The sequence below is a fragment of the Mastacembelus armatus genome, chromosome 18 (genome assembly GCF_900324485.2).
Source record: "Mastacembelus armatus chromosome 18, fMasArm1.2, whole genome shotgun sequence".
Lineage (NCBI taxonomy): Eukaryota > Metazoa > Chordata > Actinopteri > Synbranchiformes > Mastacembelidae > Mastacembelus > Mastacembelus armatus.
The window spans coordinates 2,493,170-2,515,846 of NC_046650.1; the positions used below are offsets into that span (position 1 = coordinate 2,493,170).

Consider the following 22,677-nt stretch of genomic DNA (forward strand, 5'->3'; position numbering starts at 1 on the left):
TCACCTGTCCTAATTGGATGAGTGTGTTGTCAGATGACTGCTCTTTAGAGAGTAGATTGGAGGAGACGTTAACTAAATTACATCAGGGGAAGGTTAATGAAACTAGAAAAGGTCTGTAATGTGACAGGGCAGTAGACACCCATGCCCTACTCTCTATGTTTTGATTAGTGATTGTATTTGTGTGTATGTGAGTGTTTGCAAAATCTGATTCAGTGCAGCGAGTTAATGAATAATACAGTTTCCTTTAGAAATGAAAATTTTATTGATCAGCAATAAAAACACCATATTTCAGTAGAATACAATCAGCTATTTCGCCGCTGTGGCCTTACCTGACCTCACATGACCAGTAGCTTATGGTGGCTAATGTTAGCGAGCTAAGTAACTAATTATATGCCTCTTCTGTACTTGTGCTGCTGCTACACATGACGGATGGACACAACTGTAGGTCTCAAAGGATTATATCTGGGTAGCCTTGCTAGCTTGTGTACATGTACTACAAGAAGTTGATAGGTGAGACTTGCTAGCTGTGGTGCTACAGAGGTTTCAGTTCCTCTTTTTAATAAAATTCTTAATAGTTTAATTTATATCAGATATTATGAACACATTTTTACTTAGTTTATATTCATTCATTCATAGAAAAACGCCAAGCTCCTTACTGATGTGGTTTCTGTGATGCTCTCAACAATGAGGCGTCTTTCTCCCTACGCTAACATATTCACTGAATGAGAATTGTTTGGGTGATATTTTCAACAGTGAGAGTATTGTGACCTGAAATACTGCAAAGAGAATGGGGACTTTTACCTCTCTGATGTCAGCAGACACGCACACAAACCGGCACATGGGCTGAATACAAACATACAGTATATATGACTGTGGATGAGGTGGACACTGACATGTACAGAACCGGATGTCTGTCTATTAGAAAGCACACTATTCGTTCTTTCTGCCAATCTATTGCCATGAGAAGGGCTGTCTTTAATTTGCATTTAGTTCAGGAGAATCAATACAGCCCTGCTCTTGGCTACAGACTGACACAGATCTGCATTAGCAAAACACAATGCCTGCTTCCACAAACAGTCCATGAGTCTTGGTTTGCTGCTAATATTGTACACCAGTCCCCAGTTGTCTTCAAGTAATATGATGACCACCAGTACTCACACTTTTCAACTATAGCCAAAGCCTATGATATCCAATTCTTTAATGCCCAGATAGTAGCATGTGTTCTGTCTCCATGCTCAGTCTTGTGAACACTAACCAGTGTGCAGAAAGCATATAATTAAAATCAGGGCTTGGTTTTCAGTGTGGGTAAAGGCATGTAGCAAAAGGTCGCATGGAGGCAGGTCACACTTGATGCATTTCTAACCTCAAAGGAGCCATTCCCCAGATTTAACACTATTTACTTCATCACATCAGAAAATAAAATGTTTATGTGGATATTGAAAACAGTGACAATTTTATTACACACCAACAACAAGGTGGAAAAATTGCAGAAATTAAGGTACATCATGTTTGGGAAAAAGTTACAGATTGCAAGTTTACATTTTGATAAAAGATTTCATAGTGTATGCATGTAAGTCTGTCACTATCATCACAGCTATGCTAAAATAGTTACACATCTTTCATATCAGCACAATATTTGCCTATACTGTCTTCATATCGTTGCATGCCTAGTGCTACCCCTCCTTCTTCCTGTTTTGGTATGCTGCCATATGCAGACCACCATCCCTCCACTCTCTCTTTACATGCATAGCTAGGCTGGTGGGTGTAAAAATAGCTGGGTTGGGAGGTGGTGAGGTGGAGAGAGCATGTTAGTCAATGGTCAGGGAGTTGGAATTAGCAATGAAGAAGCGATAGCACTGTGCTGGCAGAAGTAACAGTCCACAAGTCCAGTCAAGTGTTGCAACAGGGATAGGAGCTCTGCTGAGGGTAAAGCGAAGTGAGGTTTGGTTGGGTCTGGGAGAGGTCCCCTCCTTGTGCAGTAGGCTGAAATGTTTTCAGGGGGAGGGTAGGGGAAACAGGGACAGCCAGTGGATTATAAAAGTGATTAAATACCCTCACTTAGGTTCCTGATGGGATAGACTTGTATACCGTGCACCATGGGCAACACAGCCATGTGTAAGGTGTGTGGCTCGGACAAGGGCCTGAGGCCAGCTGGGAGCCACCCAAACATCGACCAGAATGCTTTGCCGGACTTCTACTGTGTGGAGCATTTTCCTGTGCAGCCTTTGTTGATGCTGGTAAGAGCTTATAGTGGCAAGTGCAGCACAAACAATGCAATTTCAGGCAACTGGGACACACCTGAACTGCTCTTTTTGGGATATTTTAGGAGATTTGTACAGATGAGAAGGTTTTGAGTAACTTTTTTTTGAAGTTAAAACTCTGAAGCATCTGGAAGTTGGTGTCAGCTCTCACTTTTAAATCTTGAGTTATTTTTGTTTTAGTTTCAGTCTTGATGACAGGATTCTTTGTACGTCCAATTTTCAGTAAAAATATGAACATGACATTGGAGTGGTGTAACTTAAAGAGTCAATTGTTAGAAGGTACAGGATAGACTAATTACTCATATTTTTAGGGTTTCTGCGTTCTCAGAAGTTTGTGTATTTATGTATGTGTATGTATGTGGGTGTGTGTGATGGGGCTGCTCGCTTTCCGTTTCATGTATTGGCCAGTGTGGCATTTTTGTTCCTGAAGTATCCCTGCACAGCAGCATTCAGAGTCTTGTAGCTAATTGGAAATTTGACTTTAGCAAAATGTAGTGTATCACTGATTTTGTTTGTTTGTGCCCTAATGTGATGGGGTTTTTTTCTAAAACAAGATATAAACATACATATATGACTAGGGCAAGAACAAGTATAGGCTACTTGAATTGTTGTCAACCCAGGCCACTGTTTTTGCAGCTGGCATGAGTATGTAAGTGCACCCACTTCTTGACACATGCTTAGATGTCCTTAACACAATCACCCAGCAGGAACTGTGCCTCCATTCTCTTGTCTTACATATTTCTAACTTTTAGGAGTGGTCTTCATGGGAGATTTCAGAATATTCTGGCAAAAAGTTATAATACATACTTTAATTGACTGACTGACACAGGTAGGCCCAGACAGCTGTTATGGGCCTGCTTGTAGGAGGAAGCCTGCGGTGACCTCTGGCAGGTTGCAGCTGAGCACCTGTTGGAAGAGCCGGGATTCTAGGAGAAACACAGTGTAACGAAGCAGAGTAATAAACAGCCAAACATGACCCCTTCTCAGATCATGTGACGCACTGCAGTGCTGTCATACAGTCAAGCTCACACATTTATATACCCATGCACAACATGAGAAATTTTGACTATTACTTGGAAAATATAACTGAATATGCAGAACATGTGTCTACATTTTTAAAACCGTAATGACAACTGCAATTACTAGATACCATTTGATCATTTTACTCACGAATAAAAGTTTTGTGTGATAATGTACATCTATTAAAAGTGGTGAGTATTTGTCAAACTGTGCCAAGGGTATGTAAATTTGTGAGCATAACTGTTTACTCTTACACCTATGTAGAAATTGGTATATCCAACTTTTAACGTTACTACTTTTAAAGTTTCACCATGATCAGTTACTGCCTTTTGGTTCCAATTGAATTTCTGTAAAATTTGTTAAATAGCTGTCCAACAATTAATAATGATTTGCCTTTCTATGTCAGAATGGTGTTGCACTGTGTTATCATGAGCAATAATAATGTAATTCAACATAATATTCTAGATAGATAGACAGATCTAGCCAAAATATCGTCCAGGTCCTGTACTGGGGGACTGTATGCAGATTCATAGGGACAACTTTGATTGAAAACAGTGTATAGTCATTTACAAGGATCTGTACTGCTGTATGTAGGTCAGCTGATCATAGGGATAATCATAGGGATGGAAACACAGGAAAGGTGAATGTGATAAATATATCAGGCTCTATTATAAGCTTGATGATAACAAATTAAAGCTGGCTAGCCTGAATGATTTGTTACACTGATTTTACTGTGGGTGAAAAACACACCAAGCAAAAAGGGAAAAAAAGCTTTTTATTTGCATAAATGGGCGTTCTTTTGTTGTTGTTTTGCTTGTAATGATTATTGGTTATATTCACTGTGGGTGTGTTCATGAATATGTGCAAGACAATCCAATGGAGGCTTTAATATCATAAACACACACAAGCAGAATCAGCACCAAGGGGAGAAGTGCAGTTGCTAGTAAACAGAGATAGTGTTATCCTATCCCGACAACGGCAACAGGAATAGAATGTGCTCCTTCAACCAAATCAACATGGACATGTTTGCAGCTTATGTATGAGTACTGTGTACTGTATGTGTGGGTATGTATATACTATGTTGTTCTTATGGTATCACAACACTGCTTAAGGTTAGAACAACAATACACTGCACTTAGTCAATTTGAATTATAGGTGCTGCTTAATTGTAAAGTTAGTTAAGTTGTTATTGGAGACTTTACAAATGAACCATAATGACTCATGTTGCCTCTATTAATCTTGTTTTTTTTTGTTTTTGTTTTCTATTAATCTTGTTTGACCAGTAGCAAGCAGAAGAACTCAAGCTGATAGATATATGTTTGCCTAATAAAGTTTAGCATCACTGATTTGATAGCATTCATTTAGAGTCATGTTTCTAATCACCTGATAAATGTAAGTCCAGTAGTCTTGGTAAATTAGCACCAAATGTTCCACTTTAACATTGTCTGCTGTTTTAATATTAGCATACAGTAGGTATATAGTTTCTCATAACTGTACCTTCATTTCAAAATTGAAATTAAAAAAATTTCAAATTGGTGCAGCTCAAACCTGTTGATAAAATTGGAACATTGATAAACAGCTACACAAAAACAATAATTTTTCAAGTGAGAAGATAAAATATATTTGTCTAAAGTGACAATGTATTTTAGTTTTGTGTCTAGACACATGCATGGACATAATGAGCTGGTGTTGTGTTATGAGATGCGTTTCCCTCATTAAAACTGACACATAGCATCCCCATTGGTCAGGATAAGGTTAGTTTCAGGTGAAGGTATCAATGGGAAACACATCTTGACAGGGAAACAGACTTTGACATAACACAGGTATATCTCACATGTAAAAGGTAAATGAGGTCTTACCATGTCCTATGTTTTCTGTGTACTTTGCTAGCTCAGCTGACAGACAGAAATCCCGTTGTCATGGTTACCTCTAGGGCAGTGCTTGTCTCCGTGGTAACTGGGGGGGTGAGGATGCTCCCCAGCCTGGTCACTGGTGTTGGGGATGGTGTTGGAGATGGTTTTGCATTATTGATAGAGCTACAGTGCACAGATGAAGACAGTGACTTTGTAAATGAATGTTTGATGTGATGTGCTGGCTGAGCAGCTTTAGAACTTTGTTTTGTTATGCTTGGCAGGTTTGACTGACTTTGGAAATAATGCGGCTGTCCAGACACAAGCAGGAACAAAAGCAGAAAGAGATTGTTAGAAAAAGGACACATATATGATTATATGAGATTGATATTTATGATAGAGCCAGTGTTTATGCAGAGATTTTCTTTCCCTTAATATATCTGAAAATGAATTGTGTGGTAAAGGAAATAAAAAAAGCAATGGCCTTCATACTTGACTAATGTTCTTTTATTTACTTTTTTATTTTATTTCTTGCCACATTGCAACAAACATGACCTTCATGTAAATTAAGTAATGCACTGTAAGCAGTTTTCTTTGACCTGCACAGCACATTCAAAACATTTTCCCATCAAAGAGAGTGACAAATTGACTAAGCTCCTCATAGCCAAGAGTTACAAAACAATTTCTGTAGGAGGCTGGTTTCCACAATCGCCCTTTCTCTGCAGTGTTAAATGTATTTTATTCAGAAACCTCACTCGTCTGAGAGTCCTGTTGGTCTGTGTCACCATAGGAGCCTGCCAGGAGGAAAAAGGTGATTAGGGCAAGTCCTTGCATAATGTGACTCGGCATCTCTGAGGGGAATGTGAGGATGTTATCACACAGGCTTAGTTGTGGTTATGGCTTCTTTATCCTGTGCTGGTAGAAAACAGTTCACACTCTGTGAGAACATGTATGAGGCTGTGTCCTTCCAGAGCTTCCTAGCAGTGTTTTCTCTATGCTGATTTGTCCATGGTAATACATATCGTTCTATCTGTGAATAATGACTTCAGTTTACATAATTTATTCAAACATGAATATGCAGTATATATGCACACCTTAACCAGTAATGATGCAGTACTATGGTACTTATACCACTGAACCATGATGCAACATACAGTTTAAAAATACAACTTAACAGTGTATTAGTAATAATTATTGTTAGGTAGCCTAATGAATTGTAAAATTTGTAGTGTTAGATGTGTTAGTTCTTCTTATACTATTTATCTATGATAAGTCATAATATGAATTATTTCTTTCCAAAAAACTTTGGCTGAGTAAAAAATAAACTCTTGTTTTATTTCCCTGTTCAATCAGAAAAATTACTGGATGAAAAGCTACCTTTTTGAAATAGGCCAACTTTGCCATGTAGCAATATAACAATATTCTGTAATGCTGTAACATGACAGTACAGAATACCAGGTCAGTGAATAGAAAATGTTTGTTGAAAGCACAGGCCTGATTCAGCAAATACATGTGAAAAAGCGTTTCTAAATTGAAATTTTGATAGTATCTAAAAATGACAGCCAACATGACTTAACAGATGTTAAGCTTTAATGGTCTACAGAAGGAAAGGGTAAAGTAGCTAGGATAATCTGACCTAGGGAGCACATGTGACAAAAATGGCTGCTTTTCCAATAAGTTGGTTCATGTCAGTACTGGAACATAGAGTGGCATACTCTGACAGCATCAACCGTTATGTTGACTCTAATGGTGTTTAATGGCCTTTAGAGTTGTGACTTGTCTTCAGTTAAAATGATCAGACTCACTCACTTTCCAACCTTTTTGAAAGCAGCACTAAGGACAGTTTGCAAAATGTAACTGGTCTTTCCTGTCTTGAACAACTTCAAGTCTCTGCATGTGTATCATGAAATAACTTCTTCTTAATGTCAACCTACAATTGTATGGACGATGAAAAACAGAATGAGTCCTTTGAGGTGATTGTGTTGCAGAAAGCCGTGAGTGTGTGTGATGCAGTGCAGGTCTCTGCAGCAGCCAGTCAGCAACTAACTGCAGGTCAGCTACAAACATCAGACCAGGCTGTTTGTATCTGTATGAATTAGATATCAACACTGCCAGTGCTTGTTTTGTACATCAGCAGTACCAGATCCTTTTCTCTGGTCTCTGATAAAATGAGGACAGATTGATGATGCAGTGACAGACTGTAAAAGGAAAAACACAAACGTCAAATTAATTTTCTGTCAATACCAATAAACTTGCAGTTTTAAACAAGCAATTAGCCAGTAGATAAAGCAAACTGAATCTCAACTGCTACTGTCCCCAATAGCTCCAGTGTGATTCTGTGGTATTGCTGTATCTAACCTCTGACCTCCTTGCCAAAGGAAAACACAGTAAATGCAGTAAAAATAAGCACTGCAGTTTTTCCACACGAGGAGCAGAGAGAAGGGAGCTTTGAACAAGCTTTATGTAAGTCAGGATTTAGCTTCAGTGAAGGCTCCAAGAGGAGAATGCTGAATCATTCTGCCTCCTTACAGTCCTGGTCTGTTTCCAACTACAGCTCACTCAGCATGCAGAACAAACAGGGGACATGTCCTTCCTAGCCAGGGACATACACACACATATTGTGCAATGAGGAAAAGCTATTTGTCTAATCATATGTGCACAGACATTGTAGATAGATAGATTAGATTTTTTACTGTGATATTCTGCTCAAAGCTCAAAAATGTTGTTTGCATACATTTGCACACTGTACACTTCTCATAGGACCTAGTAAAGAGTCTTTTTTAGCATTTGGTTAAAATGATTTACATGTCTGTTGCCTGTATTTGCTGATGATATAACCAAGCAGAAACATGGGCAGCATAAAAAGAAGAGGGCCAAGAATGTATCCTTGTATGTCACTACACAGCAGGTTATATTTACTAGAGATGCTGTAAACATCAAAAATAGGATCTTAGCCACTGAGGCCAGTTAATTAGACTCTGTTACAGATTATCTGGCTGGGTCAAGCTTCTGGTTGACTTTGTGCACTTGGCTCAGCCTCAGGTGACCTCTTTGAGGCCTGTGCATTTGGGTTAAAGCTTGCTTGATACTGACGTAAAGTTCTGGCTGTTTGATTCTGTGTCAGGAAAAGTGACTCACTTCTTATTTAAAACATAAGCACAGTGGCTAAATTGTGTGATTGCCATTCTGTTTGGCAGCCAGTGACAAAATGTAAATGCAGCTGGAACATATGTGGATTCCTGTTAAAAATGTTTCTCTCTCTGTCTTACAGTCGGACAGTAACACCAGTTTCCTGCGAGCAGCAAGGGCGGGGAACATCGACAAGGTTTTGGAATATCTAAAAGGAGGAGTGGACATCAGCACCTCCAATCAGGTACAATACCCACACCTACACATACAAACAGCTTGTACTTGGTAGACTGATGGAATACATTTTGGGTTCATTCCTCATAGACCAATCACTAGACGGGTTCACGTGTATTTAGTCATTCGATTCTTATAAGAGAGAAGACTGGAGAGAACTGCTTTATTTAGTCCTAGTCATTATCTAGTCTCCTCTAAGCCCATTAGCATTCCTGCCATGGACAACAGTGTGGGTGGAAGGAGGGTGGAGGTAGAGGGGGCTGGGTTTTTGGAAGTGAAACCTGATAAGCTGTAAACATTTCTGTCCTGGCAACAGCTATAATGGCCATGAAAACAAAACAAAAGTCACATGGAGTGTTAATCTGACATTTGCTGGGGGCTCTATGGTGTGCAGGTTTTTTTCCTGCTATCAACTGATGTGGTAGGCATAATGTTGGCACTGATTACTTGTGCCCTTGAAGAGATTTTAAACTCCAGTGTTTGCATGTGTTTCTTTCAAGCTATGATTCTGTCCCATAGAGAAATTAACTGTTAAGCTGGGTTGGTCCAAAAACATGTAAATTAGACTTACAGTGCTCAGCATGAATGAGTACACCTGCTTTGAAAAGTAAGATTTTAATCAATATTTCAATGAACATAAGAACAAATCCATAGAACATTTGCATAATAAGGATAATAATACCACTTTGATTACACAGTTTTACTCAAATTGGTTGATGCAAAAATAAATGCACTCCACAACAAAAACTACAACATCTAGTATTTTGTATGACCTCCATGATTTTAAGGACAGCACCAAGGAATGAACAAGTTGGCGACATATTGCAACATCAGTCTTTTTCCATTCTTGAAGAACGACCTCTTTTAGAGCCTAGATGCTGGATGGAGAGTGATGCTCAGCTTGTCTTTCCAGAAAGGTAAAAGAGAACAAAGTTAGTTTTTTAAGAGAACAAGTTTTTAACAAACAAACAAACAAGAAGAACAAGTAAAGAGAACGAGTTTTTTAAGAGAACAAAGTTAGTTCTCGCCAGGAAGTCCCTCCCACTGCAACACATGTCACACGCGCTAAGCATTGTGGGAATCTGACAGAAACTACAATACAGCGGATAAGATATCAGATATTGCCATTTTTTACGACAGCATGTCCCCTCCTTACACAACGGCTACCCTTTTCACAAATTATTAGCCATTTGTGTGTTTTATATGCTTTACAAGATATGTTATAAAGATTTTCTTACTTCATCACAGCCTCTGCCAGCTGTTCCTCAAAACTATCCATTGTGGGAATGACAACTTTTCCACTTTCCCCATCCACTTCAAATTCTTTTTTCTTGCAGCCCTCAGAGAGAACAAATTTCTCTGTTCTCATGGAGTATGTATAGGGCTTTAGACTTTCATTGGGTTGTATTCATTTTTGCAACATGGTCTTGAATGAATTTGTTAGAAAAAATACTTTTTGTGTGTGCAAATTAACAAATCTTGTTTGCAATCAGTGGCTCAGATTTGTGGGAGTATCTTGTAGTATAGTGTCCCATAGAAAATGTTCATTCTGAAAGGAAAGTAAGGGTTTTCTGACAAATCTGTTGGGGTGTACTCATTTATGCTGAGAACTGTAAATAATATTGCCACCTATGTGCACACATTTCAAAGCTGATCCACAGCCTTCCCCACTTCATACAGACCATATGGGCAGTTCACAGGTGCGTCTTACAGTGCAGAGACTCAGTTTGTGTGATACAGATCATTTGATGGCTGATACTGGTACTGATCGCTTAGACCTCCCAGTAGCAGATATTTATGCTGACATTTATATTATTGTATATTTGTATTTGTGTTCGCATGTAGTGAATGTAGTGAAGGAAGTAACAGTTTACTGGAAATAAACACTGATGCCAGTTTTTTCTTCCTTAGTTACACAGCATTATGACGTGACCCCTACATTTCGTTCGAAATTTCTTAATTTCAGTTAGCTTCACAAATGTGGTTTTTAACACCTGTCAAAGTTAGCAGACTTATGGATAAAGAATTATTGATGTTTGTCCATGAGATTTCCTTGAGATTCTTGTCTTGCACATACATTATTCATTTTAACAGAAAAGTCAGTCACACACTACACAATGACACCCAAAGGACATTAATGCCTCCATCACTGTGATGGACTGATGGAGTACCAGTAATGCTGTAATCAGTCTACAGTGTCACTCTCCTGACACCATTCCACCATTGCCGCTTTTGATTTTCACCACATTACATTTACACTGCACTAAAATCACTGGTGTAGTAGACCCGGCAGGTAACTGGGAATCATCTCCTAAATAACTGTTTCATGTGAGCTGACAGAATGAGGTAACTGCTATTATGGATGACGGAGTATATGGACAGAGCACATGATAAAGGGTTTTTTGGCTTCCTGCAGGTGACTGCAGGGCATGGTGAAGGGGTGTACAAAGATGAATAGGGCCTCTGAGCATTATGGGACTGTGTGTTTATAAGTGACATATTAAAGAATGCAAAACAGAAATGTATCAGAATACAGATTTTTGCATATAGAGAATCCATTCATTTAAAGTATAGTAGTATTCTATAAGGCAATTAAAAGTTCCTCCCTGACCACATGAGATGAAGAATGAAGTGAATTGGATTTTTTTCCATTCAGCTTCTTCTGTTTTTGCCCTTTGGGACAAAAGTCATAAGACCTTGTTCATCTCCACAGACTGATCACAGCTGAGAAGTCAGAGCTAAAAAAAATAGCTGTCTGGTCTTTTATGGGAGAACAGTGACAGGTGCTACTTCAAACGGACTTTTATGTGCTTGTTCTGATATAAAGAACTGTGTGTAACAGAAACCAGGGAATTGAGGTTCTTTAATATGTTCTCCCCTCATGTTCAACAGCTCTCCTACATTTTGATTGCATTCTTTGTAGCGAGGTAGGCTACTTACATTTTTTTTTATTTTATGGGTTTTGTGATTATCAGCCTACCATGTTGCAGAACTAAACAAAAATATAAAAAAAACATGCCACAGCTCAGAAGACAATGTCTTTCTGGAGTTATGAGAAACAAAACCTCCACAGAGAATGAGCTACACTTAGTTTCAGTTAACAAACTGAGCAGTATTTAGTTGATGATGATTTACAACAAGGTGAGACAGATAAAATCCTTGCCTTTAAATTTCCTTTAAAGGAGATAACTATCACACTGGTATTACACAGCCTTTGATGTCTATCTGAGAAAAGACTGTACAGAGTGGGCCTTGTGAAAATCATGATATTGCACCAAACACTGCCCTGAATGTTGGTATTGGAATGAAATGAATTGAGTAATGGTCATTATCATAATTCATCAAGAAACAACAAAAATGTCTTCCTACCACTGCAGCTATTGAGGCCACAGAAAACAGTTGCATAGATAATTTTCCAACCATTTAAATTTTCCTTTAAAAAAAAGGAAAACCCTTAACCCATAGAGCATCTCTAAGAAAATTGTCACTTTTCTGTTTTTTGAACTAGTGTTTGACACAGTGGCTAAATGTGTTACTTGTTTTATCAATCAGTCATGGCCAGTGACATTTTCTTTCCTGTTTTCTGCTGAGGTTCTAACTTTATGGCTAAAAACAGAAACAAGCTTGACAAACTGGTGAAAAAGGTGAGTTGGACTTTTTGAGGGGACAAGAGGGGAGAGGTTGAGAGGAGTAGGAGGAGCAAAGGGCAGGCCATCCTAAACAAGTCTTCTGCTCCATGAAACTCTGGCAGGCCAGAGGAGCAGAATGAGTGACCGGCTCCTCTCCCTGCACTGTAGGACTGAGAGGTTCAGTAAATCCATCCCTGCAGCCTGTATAATACTGTTTTAAGGTTAAAGGTATGCACCTTAGCATTTTTGGTGCCTGTTTTTGCGCCCTTTCTGGACACCTGAATTTCTCTGAATGGCAGAGAACTGTCACTAGTTCCCCTCACTGCTACAGAGCATTTTTGTTTCTTTTAGCTCATGGTTTTGGTTTCATGGCATTCAAGCTCAGTGGTCATCAACCTTGATGTTAGCAGCAACATTAAGCTGTTCAAAGTAGCTGTTAACAATTAGCTAGTGAAAAAACTTTTAACTAAATATTTTTCAGTTGATGATAATTGTCTTTCAGTCATCTGCTTTTATTAAAACCATCCACATCTTACATTTCTTTGGCAGTCTCTCTGTTTTTAAATTAATATTCTCATTCTCCCTTACTTGGTGTGTTGAGACATCTCTCTGCCAAACAAGCCCCTCCCACCCCCCCTTTCAACCAAGCAGCACATGATATTCAAGAGCCCAGTGCCCATATTAATAGAGATCATGAGTGAGTTCCAGTGTGAAACTTTGACCAACACTCTGTACTATCATGTATATCAAGTTAAGGATACATTTGTTGACACTATCTGCCCTTTACATGAAATACCATAAGTTTAAGTTTAAGAACTACACTTTTTTGATGTTTCTGTGGTATCTTGGGGAAAAAACGCTTTTTATTTACTGTCTCAGGCATCACAGATAAGTTGGTGTTTGTTTGAACTGCACACATACGGAGACTCACAAACACAAACCTATTTATAACTTTATCCCCAGGACTGGCTCTGCATAACATGGCACAACATCTAACCCATCTTTCATAGCCAGCATTGATTTCAGTCTGTCCCTCGTGTAAGAGGGAAGGACAGCTGTTGAAAGGATGGCAACAGAGAAAGAAAGGCAGGCTCAGTTAGTTACCAACCTAGAGAAGGAGGTAAACCCTTCTCTTTCCACTTGGATTTGTTTTTGTATTTTGTTATTTTGGTGTTAAAGCATCTCAGGTCTCACATTTCCTCATCTTTTTCCAGAATGGCCTTAATGCACTACACCTGGCAGCCAAGGAGGGCCATGTGGATCTGGTCCAGGAGCTGCTGGATAGAGGTGCAGCTGTGGATTCAGCCACAAAGGTAAGGTAACTCACCTTCTAATAGAGCAAACATCAGTTCATGAACACAAGTAACTGATAATGCCATCTGGGGACACTACAGTACACAGTAATGTATAGTGTGTTCATTAACATTATTTTTCTAATATATGGAGATAATAGGGTTTACTGGTTGTTAGCCTGATATGACAGTCTACAACTGTTGTAAGAGTTTAGTATGGTCAGTGATGTTGCTTTTTATTTGGCCATAGTAGTATGATTATTCTACCAAGTTGTCCTTTTCAAAACAAATCATTCATTTAATTAACCAAAACTGTCCATGCTGATATTTTCTCACTTATTTACTTTTCAATATATAAAATGATGATATCCTCACTAACCCCTGATCACTCCTGTAAGTGACACAGCAGAGTACAGCAACATGCCCTAGCAAATTACAAGCTTGGTGATTAAAGAGAGAATATCTGTAGAAAATTGAAGAATCTATGCTAACACCTAGGCTGTATTCCAGTGTTAAAGTTCATCGTATGTGAAATTGTTTCACAATTATTTTGAATGTGGTGCTCACTATAGAGTTAATAGTTCTGTTTATTGTTGTTATGGAAATTATCTTTGTAGCTGCGGCAATTATCAGACAAATACATTAGCACAAAATTACATTACATTTACAGACAGGCATATATCTGAATGAAAATGTGACATTGCATCACAAGGATTTGCTTAGGAGAGAGCAATTTTTGAGGGCACTGAGGATGTTTTCATAGTAACAACTCAAATTCATGATGGCAAGGATGTGCTATGTCTCTGACGACTGCCCAGCCACTCCTCACCACTCAGGACCGTCAGTTCACTATTTATAATGAAAACATAACGTTCTAAAAGTTACAGCATGACTACAGTAAGTAGTCTGCAGTAGCATAAAGTTGTCTAAGGCTCATTGTAAAAAGCATCTAGACACTGCACAGCATAGGGTAGTCAAGTTTTGATGAGGTTATAACTAACTTTTTGCATTTCAAAATAAAATTTAATTCATTTGATAAACAAATATGTTTGTTATCAAACATATTTTCAGAAGTAGACATTTCAGAAATAAAATGTACTAATGTCTAATAATAACTAATGTATCAAAACTATTATTATTACTATTATTATTATATCATAACTATTATTAATAATAATAATAATAACGATTAAAACTGACATCACAAAATGAGAAAACAAACCTATACAAAGGTAGAACTCAAGTGAAGCAGAAAGTGGAGGAGCAAAGAAAAGTGATATGGATAGTGGAGCAGCAAAGACAGCCCCCAACTCATCTACCACTGCTGAGACTTCCAAGTCCTGTAATTAGAGAAGGTCCAGACCCTCATTACTGAGGAGGTTTCCAGTGTTGTGACCCTTGTTGGTCTTGCTCCAGAATGCAGTTACATGCTATACTTAAGTTGCTTAACAGCAGAACTAAGTGAAGTCAGATTTGATTTAATTTCTTATTTATTTTACATTATAGTCCAATATCACAAATGACCTTGTCTTTAGCCACTCCAACTAGACAAGGAATCTACCTAGAGATGTAATATACTGTATCTGGTTTGGTTAATAAAGCTAATGTACATAGAGGGTGGAACCTTTTACCATTTTACAACTGAGCATAATTTTAATTTAATTTGGTTTTTCATTTATTTGTCACCTATCAGTATCTTGCTGTGTTATCATAAATAGCAATTAAAAAGCCTACATTTACTAGACATGAGTAGTTTTCATGTATGTGTACTTACAGTATTTAAAATTTCTGCTACTATATATTTCTATTCCACTGAAATTCAGAGGGAAGGACTGTACTTTTTATTTGTTTAGAAATATGTCTTGTAGAACATAACCCTCTGGAGGGCCCTGGTCCCTAGATTGGAAACCACAGCTGCAGTAGTAAAACGCCGCTTAGACATTGTGGCATCAGTGGTAATGATGGTTCAATTTTATCAGAAGGCACGGCACAAAAACTGTGTTTTTGCAGGACAGGTATTTTTTACCTTAAATTACCTGGAGCTAATAACTTGTGACTTCTGTCACTGTAATTAAGTTGGAGAATGCAGGCCTCCATCTTTAATATGTGGACCCTTACTGCCTTGACAGGCTAATTTGAGAGTCTACTCTCAACCACAATTTTGTATCTGTGACATATTTGTTAGCATTTACTGAGAACAACTTGTCAGCTATTCATTACTGCCAAGCAGCATTTTACAGCTGAAGTATCTAGATTTCACAGCTACCATCTTTTAATAAAGTTAGGTCACAAAACGTGATTGGAAGTGTAGTACTTTGCATTGGTAATTAATTTAAAAATGAGGCTTTCTTCTAAATGGTTCTTTCATGTTTTCCGATAATCCAGAAAGGAAACACAGCTCTTCACATATCCTCTCTAGCTGGTCAGGCTGAAGTAGTGAAGATCCTGGTCAAACGAGGAGCTGACATCAATGCACAGTCTCAGGTGAGCTTCTGTTGTAGGCTCCATGTTTAGTGTTACCATCCTCTTAAAAGCCATTTACAATAGCACCATTACATTACATCCCAATAAAAACATGTTAGAGAGCCATGCTTTTATTTTAGGCTGTGTTCTGTTGATGATGAGTGAATATTTAAGTTTTCTTCATGAACCTCTTGTTTTTGCCTGTGTGCTGCAGAATGGCTTCACTCCTCTGTACATGGCTGCCCAGGAGAATCACTTAGACGTGGTGCGATACCTTCTGGAGAATGGAGGGAACCAGAGCACAGCTACAGAGGTGAGAGCACTGTGTGCATCACAGCTGACTAAACAGTGGCATCAGACTTACAGTACACTGGCGAATACAAGTGCTGAACATAAAGGAGATATGATGCTGATGGCTATGCTAGCATTATACTGTCATTATATTTTTTGTTATAAATCAAAGTATTTAATAAATTGAAATAACTGATATCACCAAATAATTCATCCTGTGGTGCAAGATTTCATGGCAGCCCAACCAGTACCATCCCTGGAACATACGGTAAATAAGCTGATAGATTTCATGCTATTCTCTCTTTTTATGTTGAGACTGTTGGAATTGCTAGATATAAAGTCAAGGGTTCACCAAGGTTATTGGGGTTCTTGGGACCATGAATGTCTATAAAAGTCTTGGCAGTCCATTGAGTGGGTCTGGACCTAAAGCTGTGGACTGACTGACTGACTGACTGATGAACAATGGTATTCCCACAGCCCTGCTACCGTCATGGCTAAAAAGCATTTTTGACCACTGCTAATATGCTAAGTGAAAAAAATGGCGAAAAAGGAACTGGGAATGATTAATGAATGAAAGTAGTGTTTCTGGTAAAAAAAAAGAACGTGAGAGCAGCAGAGCTGTGACTGTGAAATGACTGTTATGTGTAGTGATGAAATGTTCATTACACTGAATTTACCTCTACTTTTCTAGTAGAGGTAATTCCACCTGAATGATTTTCAACCGGGTCAGATGTTTGGAGATACTAACAGAAGCAAATAATCCTCTTAACCTCTCGTCTCTCCTCTGGCTTTATTCATCCAGGATGGCTTCACTCCTCTGGCCATTGCCCTGCAGCAAGGCCACAACCAGGTGGTTTCTATTTTGCTGGAGAATGATACTAAAGGCAAGGTACGCCTGCCCGCCTTACATATTGCTGCACGCAAGGATGATACCAAGTCAGCTGCCCTGCTTCTCCAGAACGACCACAACGCTGATGTCCAGTCGAAGGTATGCTGATAGCACTGTTTGCCTTGGAGAGCTGGCATGTGTGGGAAGTCAGGCTAATGTGGTGCTATGTGTCTTGGGCTATTTTCCCATACTCTGGTTATGAGGAGCTAAATGAAGAGTTTCTGTGGCTGTACTGAATTGGGCTAAATAGCATGTGGATATGTTTGAAGCTACAAAATGAATAAGGTAAAGTTTTGAAAAGCAGTCAAGCTTTCTTGATTTTAACGGATTTAGCATACTGATCCCAGTTCTATAACAATCTTTGAATGAAAAGAAATTAAATGTGATCTATATCTGGATAAGGTAACCTGACTTTCAACAGTCTGATCCCTCTGTTTTCATTACATCCATCATAAGTCCAGGGTCTAATTTTTCTTTTTCATTATGCAAAGTAAAGAAGTAGGTGGAAAACTGGCAATAAACACTTACAAGAGAGGTGTTACAGTACAATTCCCATGCGGGGGCTGTACTTGTATTAATGACATTACTGCTTGTGGTGATGTTGTTTGCAATGAGTGTTCGACTCACCATGATGACCTCCCATCCTATAGCAATAGGCAGCCTCTGTTCACAATATGTGGGAGGCAATATGTGCTGCTTCATAGACCTCCACAGTAACACTGGTTACCACTGGTTCCTCAAAGTGTAACCACTATCTTTACTGAACCTAGACCAGGTCTTCTATTTGCCTCAACCAAGCCTTTGGGTGAGTGGGAATGAAAATTCATTATTCAGTTACCTTCTAATCAATGTCTTATGAATAGAAATAGAAATACCCCTGACATATAAACTACCTGACTTACTCTGGTTAGTCCAGTCAACTCTGGAGGTGGTCTGACAGTTTGAATGTCAATGTAGGGCACTGCTGTCAATTATTACAAGTTTTTTGTGCAGATAAAATATGCAGATACTAATCACAGCAGGTGTAAATAGGGTCACTGGAAAAAATGCATAAGTGAGCGTCTCACAATAGACCACTAAGTTGTCATGATGTTCTTTTTCCATGAAGTTGTATACCTGCATATTGTGTGTTTCCATCATTCTGCCTATATGCATCTCTCTATGGCTCTTGTTCTCTCAGTGTCTGTGTGCCTGCCACGTCACTTCTGGTCCTGCCACTAACTGGGTCTCTCCCTCTTTTCCTTTCTCTCTTTAAATGCTACCTCTCACACACTTCCCCCACAATCCCTCCTAAACCGATGCACCGATGTCTAAGTGTAGTACTGTCCACTGCATGGAGTGTGCCACTGTCTGCAGGTTGTATGGTGGTGATACATAAGGCTGCATGCAACCAATGGGGGGGGGGGTGAAGATTGCTTTTAATAATGTATGTTTGTTGGCAAGGGATGGGAGGGGTTTTAACTGTCAATCTGGTATTAGTGGGAGCTCACAATTACTTGTTGAGGTTGGCACCCAGCTTTTCAATTGTGACTGTTTCTCTGATACCATATAGTGGCTTTAAGTGACGTGACTAGAGTGAAGACTATTGAAATGAACTCCATTTGTGGCCACCACACAAAAAACTTAAATACAGTAGATACAGTATATTTTGATGGCACTGATTGTGTTGCTGTACAACAAAATAGAATGTAGTTCATATGTAGTTCAGCTATGGTGATGGAGTCTTGCTCAGTATGACTCATAATGAAGGCCCACAGATGAATAGCTATAAATAGCAGCATATACAATCACAGTCACACACATAAAACGCATATTGTTGTCACACACAGGACACAGTTCTAATCATATACCTTGGTAACAGTTCCTGGTGACAGCCCTCTGAAATAGTTTGATAAAGCAAGGTTCTTGTTGCAAAATGCAGCTGTCTGAACAATAAAAGCGTACCTGATCAACACAGACAGCAATGACTTTTTGTTACTTACTTTTGTTGTTTTAGGTAATAATAATAATATTGTACTCACTTTAAATCAATACAATCTACATCAGTGACCACTGTGACCACAAATGACAAATGCAGGATAATAACACAGTTTTATCTTTATTTTACCTGTGAAAGAAAACTAATCCAATGTTCATCTTTAAACAAACTGTACAGAGGTAAATAGAGAGAAGTCATGTAGTCAGCAACTCTAAAGTACAGTGTATAGTCAGTCACAAATCTAAAGCCGAGTTTTCACCAAAACAGCAATGTCTGACCAGCTCACCCATTCACTGGCTCAGTACCTTGCTGATGTAACAGAACCAGATTTTGCAGTCAGCAAGACTTTTCAAAAAATGTTGTGATAGTATTTGCAATGCAGTGCACTTCTGCAATTAGTTGAGTTCTGAAAAAACATAAAACCATAAAATGTATTAATTGATTATTGATTTAAAAAATCTAGAACATATGAAGATATAACTTTGGTTTCCAGGAAGTAACTGATGATTTTTCACTATTACAAAAGCAAATGATTGTAAAACAGATGAACTGATAATGAAATCAGTCTTATGTGGACTTGCAGTTGTACAAGACTTCATTTTCTGTGACAGACCATATTCAAGGGAAGTGACCCACCCTAGTCATGTCACTTGCCAGTTTAGTATCTAACTGCACAATTACCTCTAAGTTGCATCAAACAACACAGTGTCATATAAACCTAACGGCCTTGATGTTTCCCTTCCTCACTCCTCCTGCTACAGATGATGGTCAATAGGACTACTGAGGTATACACATGCTCCTTTAATTCTCCACAGATTTACTATACAGGCCCATCCCTTTGGTTTTCCTCTTTTCTTTCCTTCCATTTGGTTCTTTTCCTTCCATGGCACTGCATGGTGTAAATAAAGAATCATTTGGTTCATTTCACACTTCAGTTCCATAGTTTCTGTTGGTGTGGTATAATAAGAGGCCACCATGCATGGCTAACAAGAATGGCCAAGCTACAGTTATGTGTCTTGCAGTCAGGCACATTCTGCTTTAGTATTTGGCTTTATATCTTGTTTATTCAAACTTTGTCTGTATGCATTTTAATTCTTTTGTTCCAGTTTATATTCATTTTTGTCACTGACTCACAAAGCCTCTTCTGTTTTTGTAGTTTGTCACCCTGAGTACATTTAGAACAGCATCATGACTGAGAGTTTGAGTTATTTTAATTGTGTGCATTTTATTCTTCCTGTAATTGCTGGAGATTGTGCTGCTGCATTTGGGGGCGCTATGGATGTATATTACTGTCGGTCTATCATGTAATTGTGTCTATTTATGTTGCTGCATGATTTCTAGAGATGCACCATGAACAACTTTATTTAAAATAATGTTAAATAACTGTAACTATTACTATATACTGCTCCTTATGTATGGAATTCCAGTGCTGTCATAGTAAAAAGAAACTCATTGTATTAAATTGAAATTTATTTTTCACGTGCATGACGACTCTATGAAAATGCAAATTAAAAAAAATGTTTTGATAAGATGAACCCCAAACCTGAGTTACAGCAAATCTGTTAATACTATGGCTTTACAATATTTAACTTAACCAACAGTTTCTGAAACTTACATGCCCTTTTTAGAGACATCCTAAGACATCCTAAATGTACACATACAAAAAATTAAAATTATAATTTATACTGAAACATTGTTTCTAATAAACATTTAATGATATCTGATTTAAACAACATGTTGTCATTTTAAAATTGATCATTTCCATACTAGCATTTCTTTCTGGCAAGAAACAAAAGTGGCCGCGCAAACAGATCTACCATGGGTCCTTTTGCTGCCATTATGAAAATAACATGAAAAGCCCCATGTCTATATATTTTTCATTAGAAAAATCATTAGAGAAGAAATTTAGAATTAAAATTAAATATTTGGAGCCTTACAATAGTGTTTACAGTACATTTTGCAGTGTTTTCATTTCATTATTATTATTAATTTGATTTTTAATTTTCATTCTATCATGCATAATGCACATACATGGCAAATTAAATTTCAAATTAATAAAATGAGGTTCTTTTAATGTTGGTATCCTGAGACTTCCATACAACAGGTTCCTGAATATGTATTTCAAAAGCATGTTGTTCTATACTGACACGATACTGACACTTCACTTTTACATTTACTGTTACATACATTCCACTGTAACTCAGCAATGCTTTAAAAATATGACCTGCTTGGATAAAGAATTAAAAATAGCATGTCGTATCCATGCTCCTTAAGTTGCACCATTCTAAGCTTTTGACTGTGTAAAGTTTTGAAACCATCACGTTAGTCACTGTATTCTTCACACTTTTGTAAATAACTTTTTCACATTAAATCGGACCACACTTACAGAATGGCAAGGTAAGGCAAGAATTTCACAACTATTCCAATCTGCTCTGCAACCTCTAACTTTTCTCATATATTTCTCATTGCTAACTCTAGTATTTGACGTACAGTTAACATAGTGCACTTTGGTGTTAATGGAAAATGTTCCCTCCTTCTTATATGCCACTTTATGATTTTATTATAATTTGATTTTGGGTGACTAATATTGTTTGTCCTTCTTCATGTCAATATTGATGACAATCTGTGTGTACTGTACGTCTCTTATTTGGTTTCATTTTTATCCTTTTAATTTGAAATTGGTTTCAAAGCCTTTTTGTTTGGGTGATTAATAACCTGCATGGAAATGACATGTTAGAGTGTGTGCTGGGGGTTGTATGTGTGGGTGTTTTGTATTGACTTGAATATTTTCAAAGTTTTGGATTTTTATTCTTTCCTGTCATGTTTACATTTTATTTTCAGTTTACTTTTTCCTCACCTGTGGTGCTTGATGCGACTGCTGCATGCTGAGAAGGCTAAAGTTCAAGAGGCACAGGACAAAGATCAAGGAGTGTACAGTCCAATGTTTGACCTCTCTCCTCCTGTGTCTGTCTCTTTCCTATTTGTCTTCCAGAGTGGATTCACTCCTCTGCATATTGCTGCCCACTATGGCAATGTCAATGTGGCCACACTCCTGCTGAACCGAGGAGCTGCAGTAGACTTCACAGCAAGGGTAGGATACCACCCCAAAAAGCAGAATTACTCAGACACTTCTGCACATTACTGTTGGCAGTTGAATACTGGGTTATTAGCTATTAGAGTTAATCTAACACATAAATCTCTAAAAACTGGAAAACTACAACCTGAGTAAACATATGCAAATAGAGCAGCAAATAAAAAATTGTACTATTTTCAGCCCAGTATCCCAGTATAAATTCATACAAATCTGTGGTTCATTATCCAGTGTCTTGTGCCGGTGTTTGGCACCAATGCAAGCATGTAGTGAGAGGGAAGATAATGGTTTCATTCCATAAACCACTTCAAGCAGGAGTTTTAACCCAAAGCCTATAACTTTAGTCATCATCTATACCCGCTTATTCCTATTTAGAGTCACAGGGATCTGCTGGAGCCTATCCCAGCTCTCTTTGGGTGAAAGGCAGGGGTACACCCTGGACAGGTCACCAGTCCATCACAGGGCTAGCCTCTTTTCATTATATTTTTTTGACTAATGGTCCACCTTCACTTACCTGCCTTTGCCTCAGAAAATTCTTGCATCCTGTTTC

General features: G+C 38.2%; 1 protein-coding gene across 16 annotated transcripts in view; it reads left to right on the plus strand.

The window, feature by feature from the left end:
- The window catches only part of ank2b (ankyrin 2b, neuronal), a 161,845-nt gene that overhangs the window by 86,608 nt on the left and 52,560 nt on the right, over window positions 1-22,677 (plus strand). For 14 of the 16 annotated variants that reach the window (XR_003297165.1, XR_003297164.1, XM_026330614.1 and 11 more), the window contains exons 2-7: window positions 8,403-8,504; window positions 13,338-13,436; window positions 15,801-15,899; window positions 16,093-16,191; window positions 16,972-17,157; window positions 22,029-22,127. Coding sequence is in view for 14 of the 16 variants with exons in the window: in XM_026330614.1 (XP_026186399.1) it covers window positions 8,403-8,504; window positions 13,338-13,436; window positions 15,801-15,899; window positions 16,093-16,191; window positions 16,972-17,157; window positions 22,029-22,127 (684 nt within the window). In the remaining 2 variants the exon portion in view is untranslated. Of the gene's footprint in view, window positions 1-2,128; window positions 2,238-8,402; window positions 8,505-13,158; window positions 13,244-13,337; window positions 13,437-15,800; window positions 15,900-16,092; window positions 16,192-16,971; window positions 17,158-22,028; window positions 22,128-22,677 lie in introns of those variants that run through there. The other 2 variants (XM_026330641.1, XM_026330663.1) reach the window with 2 other exon arrangements.